General features: G+C 32.5%; 1 protein-coding gene across 1 annotated transcript in view; it reads left to right on the top strand.

Moving 5' to 3' along the window:
• The window catches only part of LOC143223670 (uncharacterized), a 29,574-nt gene extending 12,719 nt beyond the window's left edge, over positions 1-16,855 (top strand). The window contains exons 3-6 of the mRNA XM_076451924.1: positions 7,440-7,712; positions 8,066-8,176; positions 12,701-12,878; positions 13,703-16,855. Of these exons, the coding sequence (XP_076308039.1) occupies positions 7,440-7,712; positions 8,066-8,176; positions 12,701-12,878; positions 13,703-13,815 (675 nt within the window). The 3' untranslated portion in view covers positions 13,816-16,855. The remainder of the gene's footprint in view (positions 1-7,439; positions 7,713-8,065; positions 8,177-12,700; positions 12,879-13,702) is intronic.
• Positions 16,856-18,602: the final 1,747 nt, after the last annotated feature.

Below are 18,602 nucleotides of genomic sequence, written 5' to 3'. Positions count from 1 at the left end.
ATAAGTAACAGTTTTTAAATCAGTTACACACACACACACACACACACACACACACACACATGTTACACCACACTGATAAAGCCTAATTTAAACAAGGCCTAAAACAGCAACATTTTAATGAAATGCAACTTGAAACAGTCAAGTGCTAAATAACCTAATGGTTTACCTCATGCTTTTTCATGAAAAAGATTTCATGTTATTCTGCAACTTCATAATTCAAATGAAGTATAAAATGACAAAACAAAATTTTCAAAATAAAGAATATAATTTTGGCATAATTAGTTCATAAATATCTTTTCTTTCAGCAGTATAGGACAGAGTTAAGCTTTTTATGACTTTGTTCTGATCTCTGGTATTTTCTGAAGTGGAATTTATACTGACTTGTATAAGTGGTTTTCATCAGCTTACTGTGTCTAAACCATAATTTTTAAAGTATTATATATAAATACTATTTCATAAAGTCTTACTTCTCTTCATCCATCACAAGTGATGAGTTCTAGTTCTGGATGAAAAGCTTATTTGATAGTGACTTGTAGAAGACAATAGATAAATTAAGAAGAGTCTGGGGAAAATAATTATACTTGCAGTTAACTTTTTTTTAAGACAACTTTTCTTAGTTAACTAGAAACAAAAATAAAGGTTGGCATCCCTTTTCAAATTTTTGTCAGATTCGACATTTGCATGGCCTATCTGATTGGTGTATAAAATCTGCCTCCCCAACAGTCAATACTGATTTCAGTTGAATGTTTGTTTTTGTTTTTCACAATATTTTACTGTGATGTTGTAGATTTAATTTTGTTGTTTTTTGAAGAAGCAAGTGCAAACTAAAACAGGAACTGTGTCAAGTGCTGGTGAACCATTTATAATGTCTGTTGAGTAGAAGAGTCCTTGGGAAGGTTTTATAGCTGATAGCTGATGGTTCTCTTCAACTTGTAACATATCCTAAACCTTGCCTGATAAGGTTTTAAGAGCTTTTGGTTTATTAAGATAAAGACTCTTTCAGTGACATTGGCTGGTAATCTTTATTAGTTATCTCCACCTAGTAGAAAATTTAAATAGACTAAAATAAGAAAGATGTGATTGATTGGTAATTATGAGAAACTTGAATATTTATAAGATAAGAGAGTATCTGTGTGGTTAAATGCTGCAATCACACAAAACATAGTCTGTTTATCAAATAATACACAAGTTTTTCAGATTTATTAACAAAGTTCTTTATTTAATTTATTATTCATTTTGATGGTACAGTATTGGTCCCAAATCTTTCCTTCATAATGTCTGTAACTGTATGTTTTAGATAATTTATATCAAATAGGAATGATAATATGGCATTTTTTTTGTATACAGAAAAAATCCTCTGTACTCAAACTTGTGGATCCCTGGGTTTGTGTGTGTATGTGTCTCTATTTATTTATTTATTCCTTTAATTGTGTCTAAAGCATAACTTTATTAGGGAGAGGTAAGTTATACTTGCTCTCTCAGAATGTATCTTCAAGTAAGCTGAACAAAACTAGCTGTTTTTGTGAGTGTTTTATGCTAGAAAAGTGAGGGACACTTTGAAGTGTCTTCTAAATGATCATCTGTTTTAAACTCTTTGTCAGCAACATCCTATAAGGTAAGGATGTTATAAGGCCTTAGGGTGTTCCTGATTGGTGCATGACCTCACTCTAGTACTCTGAGACAACCCTCTATCCTGAACATTAAAATTCATCTTCAAGGTGTAATACAAATATGTTATGCAACCAACATGCATCAGGCCATTTCACACTTACACACCAGGCCAACTGTTGAGTGAAACGTGAACACATGGTTTGATATATCACCAACTCAGCTACATGTATAATCCATAACTCACACTATCAACAAGCCTATTTCACACTTACACACCAAGCTAACTGCTTGAAATATGTACAGGAACACACAGGATGATATAACACCTATAGGTCAGGTGGAATGACCACTAATCTGTCACCAATATAATGTATCAGGATGTGATGAAATCTGCCCTGACCAGTATTTGAACCTATGTCATTTTGCTTACACTAATGCTCTGAGATTTATCTCCTTGCCAACTGGCCTGTCAAATTAGTATCTAAAACAAAAAAAACTCTTTGTATTTATTGTTGCATTACAGCATGTAGACTTTCTATCTGTTGTTGTTATTCCACAGAAAGAATATATCAGACATACATTTCGACAGTGTTTGGCATTTGATAGGTAGTGTTATGCTACAAAACATGACGTTGTGGAAACATATGTATTAGTCTTATCTAATGCAAAATATTCGTACATTCAAATTATAAAGATGGATTGAGATTAGGATTTGAATTTAAAAAATGGAAATATTCCTTGTGTAATTTTATTAGAAAACAAAGGAATATGGATTAATTTTGGGTGTTAAGACCATCCAAAAAGCAACTTTCAGCAAGTCATATCCCAGCTATTGTAAGCAAAATGTGGATTATTATAACAGGTGAGAATCCAGGAACACAGGCCAGTGGCTAAAACCATCATTGTGTTGTAGACAAGTACATAATATAATTATGGTCTAAATGAATATAAATTTAATGAAATATGTTTGTCATAAGACATTAGTATTATACCTTTTATATGTTTAATTCTACATCCTTTATTCAGTCCTACTGCTGTGCTTATTGTGTCCCAGCTCAATCCTGACGAGCTCTGTATTAAGTGAAACTTCTTGTTGGCAATGAATATGATAAATGTGTAATTCAAATATTATACACAATTCTGGTTTTTGAAACACTTTGTGAGATTAAATAAAGAATGTAAAGTTAAAAATATAATTGGCCTATTATTATAACAAGTATAGTTAAGTACACATCCTAATCAAGAAGGAACTCTGTGTGGAAGAGTAACACAAGTTGCTTTTATTGCATATTTCTTCAACCATAGCTTACCTGAAGCAGTTGTGGAATGAAACACATGTTCATGCTATTCTGTACGATGACATAAAGGTCAATTCATTGGGCATAATGCTCATGGATTTCTGTGTGTTCATACTATTAAAATAAGAAGTGGGAAGCTGTAGTCTTTATACATGAAATAGATTATGCTGGGAAGAGTAGTGTGCTTTGAATATGACAGCCATTTATTTCATTGTCCAGAAATAAATATTGGAGTTTTTACTATGACATTTAGAAGCTGAATAGTGAGTAACTTATTATTGGTGTTGTTGCTTAAAAGGTGTCTTAATTGTCTGTTTCAATTCTACTCTGAGTAAGTTTTGCAAACCCTAAGGCCACATGGACAAGAAAGATTTTCCTCTATGACTTCAAACTTGGACAAAAAGCTACTGAAACTACATGGAACATCAACCAGTTATTTGGCCATGGATCTGTTACTGAATGTACAGTTCAGCATTGGTTCCAGAGGTTTGGATATGGAAATGAAAGCCTTGAAGATGACAAAGGTCGTGGAAGGAAGCCGTCTTAGATGAAAACATATTAAGGGAGACAGTTGAGACAGACCCTTACACAATAGTACGTGAGCTTGCAGAAAAGCTAGAGACAAGCAAATCAAGCATTGCCAACCACCTGAATGTGATTGGAAAGACAAAGAAGTTGGATAAGTGGGTTCTGCATGAGCTGAGTTAAGGATCAACAAAATTGGCATTATGAGGCCTATCAAGGATGACATCCAAAAAATTGAACAATTTGGGAATGAGGTTTTTGCCTCTTCCACCTTATTTTCCAGGCCTTTCCCCACATATTTTCATTTTTTTAAAGCACTTTGACAATTTTTTTGAACAATAAACACTTTAAAAATCAGGCAGGTGCAGAAGAAGCTTTCAGGAAGTTCACAGAAACTGATTTCCACATCAGGGGCATAGACAGCATTGTTACACATTGGTAAGTGTTAAAGCAAATGGTGCTTAGTTTGATTAAAGCATGTTTTACAACACTGGTTTATACTTTTTCAAACTTCACAGTTCAAAAAATGGCATTTATTTCTGGACAACCTAATAAAATGAGCCACTTCCAATGAAGACTATGGTGCTATGGCAAGATGTTTGGTAATCAGAATTTGATCAGCTATTGTGACATGGAAGGTAATGACAAGATGAAGCTCTGAAATTGTTTCAATATAATGAATGAAACATCTTTATACTCTTCCATCATTTCCTTATTTGTTTATTCCTTTCAAAACTTCATTGTATTCAAACTATCTTCATTAAAATTAATCAACCAGCAATTCATGTGTCAACTGCATACTTCACTAGAACAGCTTCAACTTAAGGTCTTTGTCCAAGAAGATTTTAGAGCAAAGCCTGTAACTTGAAGTTCCTTGATAGTTTATTTCCCCTCCAAAGTGAAAAAAATAAAAAAAACAAGACCTTCTTAAACTGTAAACAGGACTTATACCTAACATTTTCTACAACAGAGAACTAAAGATAAGACTTGTATATCAGTATATTTGTGAACTTTATGAGAGCTCACAATGAAATAATCACAACTGGAAACTACAAATAGCTCATCTGAAGTTACCCATCCAAGCCCATACCACTAATGTATACATGAAAAATAACACAGCTGAAGAATGAAGGTTCCCACCTAATATGTCTGATAACACTTATATGTACTTAGCAGTTAGAGACATCCCATCTGCAGTGCAGGAGATAACACTAACAACAAAGGCTTACATTCTGTTTTCCAAAGCTTAACCACCAACCATATGCTGTCAAATTTAGATGAACTAACTATAATTGCTGAGAGTTACAAGGTGAGTGAGCCACTTGTATAGAGTTCTAGTGTTTGTTAAATCCATCTTCAGTGTTACTTCTACCTTACATCAGGGATTTAATGTCTGTAATGTTCACCAAATCTGCAAGGTTTACATGATGACTGAAAGACAAAATTATGCAAAATAATCTAGAAAGTCATACAAGGGGTGTTCAGCTTTTTGATAATACTTATACCATCAAGCATCTGTCAACTAATGAGAAAAATAATATCATTAACTTTTAAAAAATGAACACCTTTTACTATTGGAATAGTGAGATTGATTAGCCCTGCAAGGTACACAGTCAAGTCCAGATTAAATTCATGCGGATAATGTATGACCCACACTGAGCAGAAGTGGCAAGGATTTCAAGGGATGGAGCATGTTTTCTTTATAGGCGATCAGTGCCCAAGGCACATGACATGAATTGGGGTGAATTATGAAACAAAACATATCTCATGACCACTTATTTCTGACATTTCTGCTAGTTTAAGACTTGATCCAAAACAGGGCAATATCAGTAATTTACAATGGTGATAGTACTTCACTCTTTAAACATGAATATCATGGCAAGGTACATTCACCACTATGATCATAGTAACATGCAAAAAGAGATTGAAGTTACAAGAACTTCAGGCTGGGCTACAGAACCTGGCATGGCCTGGTGGTTAGGGCACTTGACTCTCAGCTTATAGACAATGAGTTTGATTCTCATTACTGAAGGTGTTTGCCCTTTCAACTGTGTGGGTATTGTATGTGACTCTAAAATCCACTTTTCATTTGTAAAAGAGTAACTGAAGAGTTGGCAGTGTGTGGTGTTGGCTAGCTGTCTTTAGCCTATCACTTTTAAATTAGGGACAACTGGTGCAGATAACCCTTGAGTAAAAATGTATCTTAGAATGGCTGGTATGGATATTAACACTTTTAACTAATAAATTGGAGAACGTTTCGACCTTCCTAGGTTATTTGGAGAAGGAACAACAGGCAGCTCGAGGATTAAACTGGAAGTGATAAGCTGTGCTGTAGATTGGTCAAAGCAGCGAATCATAACCAGACAACGAATCATAACCAGACAACGAATCATAACCAGACAAAGAATCATAACCAGACAACGAATCATAACCAGAATCAAACGAATCATAACCAGACAACGAATCATAACCAGACAAATCATAACCAGATCATAACCAGACAGCGAATCATAACCAGACAACGAATCATAACCAGACAACGAATCATAACCAGACAACGAATCATAACCAGACAACGAATCATAACCAGACAACGAATCATAACCAGACAACGAATCATAACCAGACAGCGAATCATAACCAGAATCATAACCAGACAACGAATCATAACCAGACAACGAATCATAACCAGACATAACCAGACAACGAATCATAACCAGACAACGAATCATAACCAGACACTAACATAATGTCTGTGACCAGTTTCATAACCAGACACTAACATAATGTCTGTGACCAGTTGTAAAGTCAGATTACTTGGTTTCCTGGTGCATTTTAGCATGATAATATGGGTCATGCAGGAGTAACACAAAACAAGGAAACCAATAAGCTTGAGCAAGAAGTCCTTTTATAAAGTCCAGCACAACTCTACTGGGAAGATACTGACTTTTTCTGCACTAATAAGGAATAAGTAATAACCATGGAAGATTTTCATGGATATTCAGAGGGAATGAGACTGCAGTGATACCACAATAAGGAAAAGCAAAAGGTGGGGAATCCATTAGACATTATATAGCCAGAAAGCCACCAGAGACTTCAATAAGAGAACTCGTTTCCACCTTCTGCTGACCTCCACTTGAGGAGATCAGTGCCTTGTTACAAAACCCATGGTGTTGTCTCTCAGTGCTCAAACCAGTTCAGTTCCATTTAGATTTATAGTACCATGGTAGTGTATGTGTATACTTACAAAGTAACTTCCACAGTATGTTTAAAAATATATTTTAAAAGAGAGAGTAAGATCAGTAAGTTTAGTGGCTGTACTGAAATACGTGATTTTAATCCTGAACTAAAATGAGATTTCATTTTATTTTAGGTGCACCATGCTTTCTTTTCACTATAGTTTAGCTTGTTTTGTGTAAGTCGTTATTAGTGCTATATGTGATGAAAAGTATTTTTTTAACATTTTCATTAATAATATCTATTGTTCACTCCTAGTTGTTAATCTAGTGCTTCACAATAAACTTTCAAAATGAATCTTTGAACGTAATTACTTTTTTAAAAACTGCATTCAGTTTATATTGGGGAATTGTGTAAATGTTTGTTTCACTTAAATTCATATTACATTTAGTGTGTGTTTGTTTTTGTGTAGTTGATAAAGAAGTTAAAAATATAAGTTTGATGAGCCAAGCTTTAACTGGTATGGTATTTGATATCAATTATTACTGGGTTTTTAAATATTTGTAGTTTTAGCAAAACATGTAAGTTAGGCGAACCAAGCTTACTCTTTTACAGTATTTGATGTCTGTCAGGACTGGGTTTTGCATGTTTGTAGGTATTGAAAATGTGTTTATATTCATTCTTGTGAAAATATCTTTTATTACATCTGCACATAATTTTCAGTAAGTATTTTTTCAGACTAAGGATACTTGTTTATTATATTTATTTAAAACATTCACAGTTGTAATGTAAATTTGAGTTAACTTTAATACTGTGCATATATTTTAGTTTCATCAGTTCCGAGGCTGGTGCTCTGTACCTTATAATGCTCATGCCTTTGATCAGAAGCAAGCTGTATCTAGTAACTATAGAAACTACAAAGAAAAGAATTACTCATCACCATCAAGCAATATGGTGCAAGTAACAAAGAATCTTTATGCGTACAGGAACTTCTTCAGGGAAGCATTTGAGATAGACATAGAATATGAAGAATATGAAGAGATTGAGGTACCAGATTTCTCTCATGGTCGACATGGACGCTTTATTCATGATTTTGTTGTGGTGAGTTTCAAGATGCCAATAAATATTATTTTTCTGTTAGGTTAACATTTTTCAACATTTGATCCAGGATTTCATTTCAACATTAACTCTATGTTTAGTCTTATGGGTGCTATACAGAATAATTTGGTGAGTTGTTTGAAATAATTTCAGTGCAATAACACGAGGTGTGTCCATAGTTTTTTTTTTGAAAGTGTTTGTAGATTGTGAGATTTGAAAATTAATATTTGTACATTGCAGTGACTTGTTACTGGTTGTATAATTTTTCATAAATGTTTGTGATATCATTAGAAGGTTGTGTTATTTTTATATACTTTCAAAATGAATTTCCTAATATACAGAAAATTTATTTTTAGAACAAAACAGGAATAGTTGATATAGAAAGAAGGCGCTGTTTCGTGATGCCTCTTAACCGGAAGCTTATCTATCCTCCACGTTCATTAGTTGATCTGATGTTAAAGTTGGAGGTGAGAGAAAACTGATCGTATACACTGTGTACCTCTTGAAATCCCTCTCAATTTTTATAGTATGTCATATCACCAAATTCAAACTCTATTAGATGTATTCTGTAGAATCAGTTAAAACAAAAATGTTCACCTAGTTAGTTTTATTCTTTTAAATCCAATTGTAGATTAGAATAGATAAGTTATGAAGCTCTTTTGATCTCATGGTATAATTTTGTAGGTGCTTTTAGGGTTTATTGTAGGCAGAATGAAGATATCCTCTCTACATGTAAAATCTTTTAAGACTAAGGAAACAAAACTGGGCTTTAACAGTTAGAATTTGTGTATAATAGTGGATGTGTTGATTGCCTTAACTTGTGCACCAAAATTAATTTCAAAACATGTATATATTCTTAAATGTAATTTACCTTTTTCTGATTTATATTATAAAAGTGAACATTAATTACTAAAAGGGGGGAAAACTTTGAATTTTCATAGTATTTTTTTTTTTTTCTTGTTCACTCATTTTGCTCTGCCACCTCTGTTGGCAGAGATGGCTGTAGCTTCCCATTGAGTGCTGCTTCCACTAAGCTATAACTAACTTAATGGATATCATATTACATGGGCTTTCTCTTCTTTCCTGATGATATTTTCATAAAGGGGTTCATCTATGTAATTTATCTATACTGTTCCTCTTTACCATTTTGTTCTAGGCTTTTTTTAGTAGATGGAAGTGAGCAGTATTTTTGAAGTTAACATTTTCCTTATTTAAAAATACACCTCTCTCTACCATCTTCTATTATTGATACCTGTGGTGGCTAGAGCACAGATAGCCAATTATGTAGCTTTGTGCTTAATTCTAAACATACAATCCATCCATCTGGTTGCAGCTTTATTCTCTCTACCATCACATTCCTTCATATTTGAAAATGGCAGGCATTTAGTTTACGTCATCAAGAATGATCCCTTATGGGGATTATGTGCATGGAGGATACATAGCTCTCTTGCTAGTGAAGGTCTATGTCTGATGATTATTAGGTCACATGCTAGAGCAATATATGTTAATGCATGTGTGAATGGGAGCATTGTTCAATGCTCATGGCATGTGCAGAAAACAACATTATAGTGTGTCTGAGGCAGTAGTTCTTTGTGGTGCAAAATGGTACAGTTTGAGGTGAGGAAAGTGTTAATTATTCATGGCAATAAAGTAATTACACTTTTGTTTACTTTAAACTGCCAGTATTTAGAGATAAAAATATATGAAGTATGTGTTTACTCAATTTAAACTATCTAATTAAAGTTTGTGAATTGTGTAAATACTCAAGAGTTGTACAGGAAATGTTAAACATTGGGTGGTGCCAGAGAGGAGGATATAAGATGTAAATAGGTACAACAGATAAAGTTTCTTTTTTAAGAAATCACCTATTTGAGTTGGTTTAAAAGTTTTCAGAAATACTATCTACCTCTGCACCACTCAGATCTATTACCTCCCACATAACTGTCATGGAACTTCCTGTATGTGTCACTAACTCTTAGTAATTATTGTGTCAGCCTATGATGTAATCATCATTATATTGTAACTTACTACCAATGGGAAGGGGATACAACTTCTGTGCATGGTAATCCCTATAAGCACTAACATATGATCATATGAATATTCTTTTCTTGATGCTGTTCATGTTCAGATGTGATTCTTTCTGTGCTTTTTTTTTTTTTTTAAAGTTGGGTTTTGGTACCTGTGGTGGGTAGAGCACAGATAGCCAATTGTGTAGTTTTATGCTTAATTCTAAACAAATAATCCATCCAGCTTTGTTCTCTCTACCATCACATTATTTTGTATTTGAAAACAGTATTGTGGGTGATTTTAATCATTCAACAATATTTTTTTTTCAAGTCTGTGTATTGTAATGCAGTAAATAGAACAAACAGCATACTTGAAAAAAATCTTCTTGTATTTAACTTGATTTCAAAAATCATGTATACATGTGTAATCTTTATAAAAATTAAGCAGTATTTAGTAATTCATCAAACACTTAAAACATGCACACTGACTGAATTCTTCTTTTATAAGTGAATAAAAATATTGACAGATAATTCATGAGGTTGGATGAGGATGTACAGAATAGGTTACTCAATCACCAAAGGCATATCATTCATGAAACTTAGAGAGAGGCTGTACACTTAGTTTATTTAGTATAAATTCTGAAATTATAATACCTCTTTTTCTAAGCATCGCACCAAAATCTGAAAACTTTTCTGATAGAATAACTTGACATGAAATTAACCAGTTTACTCCCTATCATTTTAAGCAATTGAAAAATTGGCTAAAATTGGGTGTGAACTTAAAATATTAGCAACACACAAATTTCTCAAGGAAGACTGGCTTAAATGACAAGTAAATCAAATGCATGATTTCAGTTTAGTCAATGTTGCTGCTATTCATATTTGTTCACAAATAATTATCCTGATTTTGACATGCTTTTAGATGGTCTAAACCTTACATTGAATTCATGCGTAATAATTTATGATAATTCATCATCATCTAATACAGTGTCAATGTATTAGTAATATGGTATTCACTTGTAAAAAAAAAATCTCCTTTCACAACTAACTTGGTTCCACATTTATTTATTTTTTTATCTCATAGCCAATGGTATTCAGGAATTATTTTAAAAATGTGGACAAGCATATGTTTGTACTGGTTGCTGCCATTGTTTTATACAGATGGCAGTTCACAAATTAAACTGTAGTCCCCAGCATTGAATTAATGCACACTCAACAACAATCCTTGTGTAGTGGATTGTCAGTGCTACAGTAGTAAACAGTATTAGTTGTAATATAAAAATACTGCTTGTGACGTGCTAAATAAAGTTGCTCAAATGATTTTAAAATGCTTTTTTTTACAAAAGAGATAATGGCAAGTATATATGAGCACTTTCATATATGTGCATCATTTCTGTACATATTTTAGTTAATTATACATTCCTCAACTAATTCAAAGAACAATAATAGAAACCAACAACAAACCAAACAACAGAAAACAAATGAAATGTTACATGAGGAACTACAATCAGCATTCCTTGTGCTAAGTGCCATCAGTACTTCCTGAGTGACCAGTGTTACTTCATAGGTAGAAAGTACTCAAAACTGATATCAAGTGGGGTAAAACAGAAAACCTTGAACCCATTCACCCCTGCTAAGTGTCTACTCTTGAGATGGTTTTTTTTTTAAAGACTGCTTTAGCAGTGTATCTGAACAAGTGAATGACTATTTCTGTGCATTTTACCTTTTTACTCTTTAACTTACTGTCTTCAGTCATAGTATCCTCTTGCACTGTGTCAATGGGAATCCAGTTCTTGGTGATTTGAAAACATTTGAGATATGACTGTCCTGTGTGTTTATGTGCATTTACTTACCACTGGCATACTACTGGACTGATAGTCACCAAAGCTGTCATGAAGTCTTTGGACCCTCTAGCAAGTGATAAGAACGACCTTTCTGGTTACTCCTGGTAATCCCCATGTTTTTCCTGTGCATTATGTTCACTTATAACTCTATAAAGCCTAATGACACATGATAGTTAGCAAAAACAAATCATTTATACTACTTGCCATTTAGTTTTGTGGCAAATAATTTGAAGTGTTATTTCTGGTGAATTGATAGGTATGTCTTTGTATAGAATAGTCCTGTTCATTCTTCATCTGCTTGACGTATAGAAGCATCTAGTGCACAAGTGACTTCAGTTGGTTTTCCAGAGGGATATTCTTCTTGATTACCTTGTGTTCTGTTATCTGGTACACATGAGCAAATTTTGCATCTGAACCTGTACCTTTTACAAGATGCCTCACTTTGTTAACTGTGACTGGGATATGACTTGTTACATTTCTCATTATGGATGGTCTGGGTATCCTGTGTTGACCCATTTTTGTTTGCTTCCCAATGCTACTAGGTACAGGTTATATTGTCACCTTGAAAGTTCTAAATCCTTGACATCTTTTTACTCTGGTGAGGTAGTGGTAAGTTCATGAACTTACGATGATAAAATATGGTGTTTTAGTCACTGTGGTAGACACAGCAGATAACCCATTATAGCTTTACTCTAAAACAAACAAACAAACAAACACACATTATTATCTAAGTGTATAAATATTTTGTGAAAGAAAGGGTTGGACAGAGTGGTTTGCATATAGATTTTTCTAATGTACAACTAAAAACTGTCAACCACATGGATTTAAAAAATATTAGTGATTTGCATTAAGGTTTTTCAAATGAACACTTGCATAATTATCACTAGAGGTATCTTCCATACATAAAATAATAGTAATTTTAAATATATCAGATTATTTTACAAGTTTTCTAAGTGACTGACAATATTAAATGCAATGAAGTTATAGGTATGTCAAAATCTAATAAACTGTAGCCCTAAAAGTTATTATTTTTGAGTAAGCTACATTAGTTAGTAATGACACTTTATTCTCACCCCTTTTAACTGTGAGAAAATAAGTTGCCTTATATATCTTACCAAGTTTCTAATAATTTCTTTATTAGACTGGCTATTATGATGTGAACACAGAAGTTGTTCGAGAAACAATGTATGTTATTACACCACCTATCAGTGATAAAAAGAAGCTTGGATACCACATCACAAGAGTATGCTCTGCGTTTCCCGTTTATCGCCTGGAAAGAATGACTGTTCCACAGGTTAACATACACTGGTCTCACAGAGGTATGTAAACTCTTATACTTCAGGAAACAGTAAGAAAATGCTGTGCTTGTTCCTTTCAATAGTAACATAATATTCTTTTGTGGGAACACCCTATTCTCAAAGCTTGACAGAAAGTTATATTTTTAATAAATGTTGTGGTATTAATTAAAGTCACAAGAGCATGTATTATGAGACTCCACTGGTCTAACTAGTCTTTATGAAATATAAATGTGAGATAATCATCATAACCTTTTAGGAAAATTAATAAATTATAAAACATTTGTTTTCTCACCACAGTTTCATACAGTATAAATAACATACAGTTCACTTGTGATATTTAGTATGATATTTCATTGTACTTTCTTCACCTAATGTATATAGCATATAAGTGATTCTTTCTTTGGAACTTCCAAAGTAGAATACGGTTCATTGTATTCATGTCACAAGTATGTATATGATTGTTTTTTTGAAACTGGTTCATTAGCAGCTGACAAGTGATTCTGTTCTGTGTTTCAAAGATATACATGTGCTGTAATTGTAAATGTATTTGCTTTTACGTGAGCATGGTGAAATGGAACATTGTTTGTCTGAATTCTGTTTTGTAATTCTTTTTACATATGTAAAAGTTACTTTAAGAACTTGATACTTTTGTTTTCTCTCTGTCTCTAGTAAAGCAGTTCATAAAAGTGTGCTAGTGTCCTGGTCAGATAGGTGTTGTGATAGAACAAGAAACCAGTCAGTTAATGAATGTAAGACTTTGGAAGAGTTACACTTTTTTTTTCATTGCACTGCATTATAAAACAAGTGAGTTGATGCTGTTTTTAACTCCAATTATTTTTTTTTAGTTTACAAGCGTAATGCAGAAGGAGAGAAGATGTTTGTTGAATTTGCAGGGCCTAACATCAGTGAGATTGAAATAGTTAACATTCATAATGCTGTTGGTGCACCTGTAGAGTAGCAGTAAAAAAACACTATACTTTTAACAGAACAGGTTATTTACGTTTTTAATTATTGGCACTCCTTTCCAATGTGTATTACTTATGTTTGTAGCATTTGTAAGAAATAGAGTTGTTACATACAGGATTTTTGAATTGTATTCTCTTCTGAATATATTGCTTTTCTCTGTGATTGAATTAACATTAAAATGTTATTTGTATTGCATTTAATGGAAGTTTAAATGTGTGTAGTTAAAAGGATATATTTACTTTGATATATACATATTTATATTGACACTTGTGTATAAGGTTAAAATAAGAAATATGCAACATTAAAATCAATACACAATTAACCCTTAAACAGTGTTGTAGGTAGCAACATCAGTTGATGATGGCTGCTGTTTAAGGGTTAAACTTATTTCTAAATAATCAAGTTTCAGCATGTGACACATCACAACATGTGGTCATAATTTGGAAGTGATTTTGTGTATTGATTTTAATGTTGTATGTTTATTAATTTATAATTACTTTGGTCAGTTAATTAGTTTTTAAAATTAACTAAGGTAACCATGAATGTACACTCAATATGCGATCAAAACACTTTTTTTTAATGTGTTTATAAATAGTTATTAAGTAGACCTATAAAAACCTTGTTTAGTAAGTTGAAGTGTGGCCACAGATGTTAATTTGTGTTTGTTTGAAATGTTTAAAAATTTTCAGCAACATGAAACATGCATGCATATGTATCATTCAAAGGTCTAGCAAGTTTGAAATATCATTGCTTTTTATGTACATTTTTGATTTTAATAAGTTGGTAGCACTTTAACACTACTTTTCAGCCAGTGGCTTTTAAGTCTTATAGCTCTAGATGTACAGTAGAAAGTTAAAGTATGTCACTCGTTAATTTTAACTTGAAATCCTGGGACATACATTGTAACAACTGATCATTATCTTTTGGGCCATATGGTTACAAATTATTAGTAAAAGAATGAAACATTTCTAGTTTCTTCTTGTACAGCTTGCACTATAAGAAGAATTCTACCAAAAATATAAATAGATACAATATTTTGAAATTGGTTGCCCTTGTGAAGATCACACCCATATGTATATATAATTTTTCACATAACTTTTTGACAAATACACACTATTAAATCTTAGAATTTTACTTGAATGTGAACAAAATACTGCTTGTTTTTGTTTTGAAAAAAAGATTATTATTGATTTAAAAAAACGCATTGTAGGAAAAGTGACAAGAAACTGCTGAGGTGAAACTCGTATTTACGTGAATATTCTTTTAAACTTTCAGCTCAAAATTAAAAGCACAGTATGTTTTGAATACTTATAATATGCAGCTACTTTTTATTAAAGTTTCTGCTGAACAAGACAAACTACCAAAATTTAAATTGTTAAATGATAGATTTCACTTGTATAGAAGATTATCAGATCTACAGAGAAATATTTTATTGTATTCCTTCTGCAAGTTTATCTCTAGCTGTTCTTTATACTATTTTCTATCATTTTTTCAAGTAGTTTATTAGCTGTTATTAGACGTTTCAATGTCTGTTTCAACTTGTATTTAAACGAGTAATTGTTGTATATAAATATAAATGCAGATCAATAGTTTTGTTTATCAGTAGTAAACTGAAGATGCATTCACTTTCTTTTTAGAAAATTTGCAGTAGAACTTACAACTATAATTACATTTCAGTAGTAAATGGGAAAGGTATTAATTGAATGGTGTTGACTTGTGGAATAGAAATGTTGACAAAAGTTCTGAATTTACTATGTCTTAACTACATGAAATGTGACATCAGTCAATCTGATTGAGGCTGTAACAAGTCAGAGTGAAAAGTGACAGTCATGTGGATAAGTGCTTTTTTCCAGTAAAGTTTGTATATTGTATAACCTCTAGAACTTTCAAAATAGATATCTAGTATTTACTCTCCTTTGTAATGAACTGTTATTAAATCAGTAATATAGGGTAAAATAAATATATGATGATGCTGGCATCAAACACGCAATACTACCTTGTATTATGTAAAAGGTTGTGGCATATGCACTTTGACCCATATCTGTGCACATAAAGTTTAACATTTATGTGAGAAAAAGGACACTTTTGTAGACAAACAGCAAATTACTATTGTAATTTAAGTGAGAAAAAATGAAAATAAGAAATCCTGTTTGTTTAAAAGTTTTAAAGTGAATTTTTATGTTTTTTTAAAGTAATTCAAGGTTTAACTCTATTTGTTGTTATTGGTTTCTTTATTCCAAGCATTTTGCTAGTCATTTGCCAAAGGATCATTTCTGATCAGTCTGATAAATTAAGGTACAATGGCTGTTTGCAGTGCAACAAAAGCATATAACCCATCACACTATGAGTATCTCAAAGTGACAAATGTTTTTTCATTACCTTACTTTTCAGGTTCCCTTTTGTTTACATTGATTTATTAATATATATTTCTGTGACATGTTATTGATGTACTTTACATTTTGTTTTATTAACAAAGTTAGGTCTCTTTATACCATTAAAAAACATTTGTTTACATTTTAACAATTCTTGTTTTATAATGATTGATCACAAACTCATGAGTACTGTACTTGCTAATATTTAACTTTGTACAAACATCAAACTTATGAAATATGTAGTTGTAGTTCTTATTTTAGTTTACCTTCAGCATGTTCTACCAAAGAAAGCAGAACTTTCCTAGTCCCCTATTCTGATCATATACATGTGTAGAAGACCCTAACTCTAGGGTGTTTTTAACCTTGCTACATATTAAAGTAAGTTACTCAGGTTGTTTTTGCAAACTTGTTTTTGTTACGTTTTCAAATTATGTGCTTGATCTTAGATGTTAAGCTAGAAATGTGATAATCTGTTAGGTTTTTTACAAATGTTTGTGTTGAGTAGAAATATTTAAATGTTTAATTTTTAAACAGCACTTGTAAATTATGGGTGTTCACTTTAAATGCTCATATTTAATTGTTCTGGTAATTACTTGGGTTAGTTGAGTAACCATTTAAAGTTGTTGTAATGTATGAAAATAAAATTCTAGTAGTGCTTTATGATGGGTATTTCTTTGTTTAGGTATAAATTATTCATACTACTTGTCATTTGGTTGAATCAAGTCCAAGTAGTTTGGTATATTAGCTAACTTTATGTCGTCCTTAAGTAAAATATTCAATGCTTTGTGAAGTAAAAGTAGGCCCTTTCATAAAGAAATTTCACAGTTTATTTCTTGAAACACACTAAATACTATCTTGTTAGACAGCCATTCACACTCATATTTTATATTTAAATGTTTAACGAAGTACCAATTTTATATACCGTATTGGCCTGAATATAGGGCAACCTATAAGACATCTATTTTCATAAACCAAGGGAAAGAAACAAAATTGTCATAACATTTTAATAAAAGATATGCAACTGATTTATGCTACAGTAAATTCAAACAAATATTAGAAGATTACAAGTATTTTGGAAGATAATTAAGGTATGTGGAATTTTAATGTTCATTCAGTCCTAGCATTATCTCCACTTCTTTGTGTGTTATTTGAGGTGTTGACTGCCACAAAATATCACCATTTGAAATGCAGCACTTTTTTGAATCCATGAACAAGACTCTGTGGATATCAAGTCCAAATCTTGCAGTTAGGAGGTCATACATTCAAAGATGACACATGAAATCTGTGTTTACTTTTTCTGTTTTGAAATTTTTGGTTAGGTGTCCCCAAAATGTACTCACACAATCACTTTTAATTTTCGTTAGGTATTGTCTGTCTTCAAAATAACGTGGCGGAGGTTTTGTGCTGTCTGCAAAGAACTATAAACATAACCAGAACCCTAGATTTCACCTTTCTGGTTGTTTGTATCAATAGTTTTCTCCCTTATTGTGAACATCTGCAGGCATATCAAAGAGCACAAGTGTTTGATCTGCATTACCTATGCAACAGAATGGATGCACATGCTTTTTCTTTAAGCCTATACGATGGCACTGAAATTAACTCAGATTTTCATTGTAAGCGTGCCGAACTTGTGTCACCTCAGAGCTAACCCGTTTCGTTTCATCATCCTCTTACACCATCCCAAACTTGCTTTAAATTCTGTTTCTGATATATTTAAATTTTTGGCAATTTCTTTGCCTTTAAACTGGATAACTTCTCTTGTTATTGGAAATCCTTTGTCCCTCATCCCTTTAACATACTGAACAACACATTCGTCAAGTTCTTCGTAACGTCCATTTTTAGGTCCACGAAACGCCTTTCTCGTAGAATGTGCACTAAGAAGTTCATTCTTTTGTTTCCGTCAACGCCTTACATTATTTTCAGCTACACCAAATTTTCTAGCAGCGGTACAATTGTTTGTTTTTTCTGCCTCGCACACCACCATGATTTTAAGATTTGCATCATAACTCCGTCGCAATCCTTTGTTGATTTGACACTTTCTTGTTCCCCGTCTTTCAATGTGATTACTCACTCTTGCACAAGGGTCGATCACTAAAATGAAACTCACAGACAACAATTATTATGAAACTTAAAATGAGCAGTCAAAGTAATAATGGAAAATCAATACTATAATTGAACAGCCTGCCTGTGGACTGATTGCAAGAATTGGCAATGACCTTGAGCAAACATCTGGCTCTTATGCATAGATAGATGCTATTTTAACAGATAAGAATGCAATAGGCTAGAGTAGGGGGAAGAGGTCTGAGGTTGGCCACAATTATAAGGTGATTACAACCTTTATAGCCTAATTATTAATAAAAAAAATCTCATAATCGGGCCAATACGGTAATGTTTAACAAATTTTTTT

The sequence above is a fragment of the Tachypleus tridentatus genome, chromosome 8 (assembly GCF_004210375.1).
Source record: "Tachypleus tridentatus isolate NWPU-2018 chromosome 8, ASM421037v1, whole genome shotgun sequence".
Classification (NCBI taxonomy): domain Eukaryota; kingdom Metazoa; phylum Arthropoda; class Merostomata; order Xiphosura; family Limulidae; genus Tachypleus; species Tachypleus tridentatus.
Note: the sequence above shows the minus strand (reverse complement) of the source record. Positions and strands in the feature narration are given on the sequence as shown.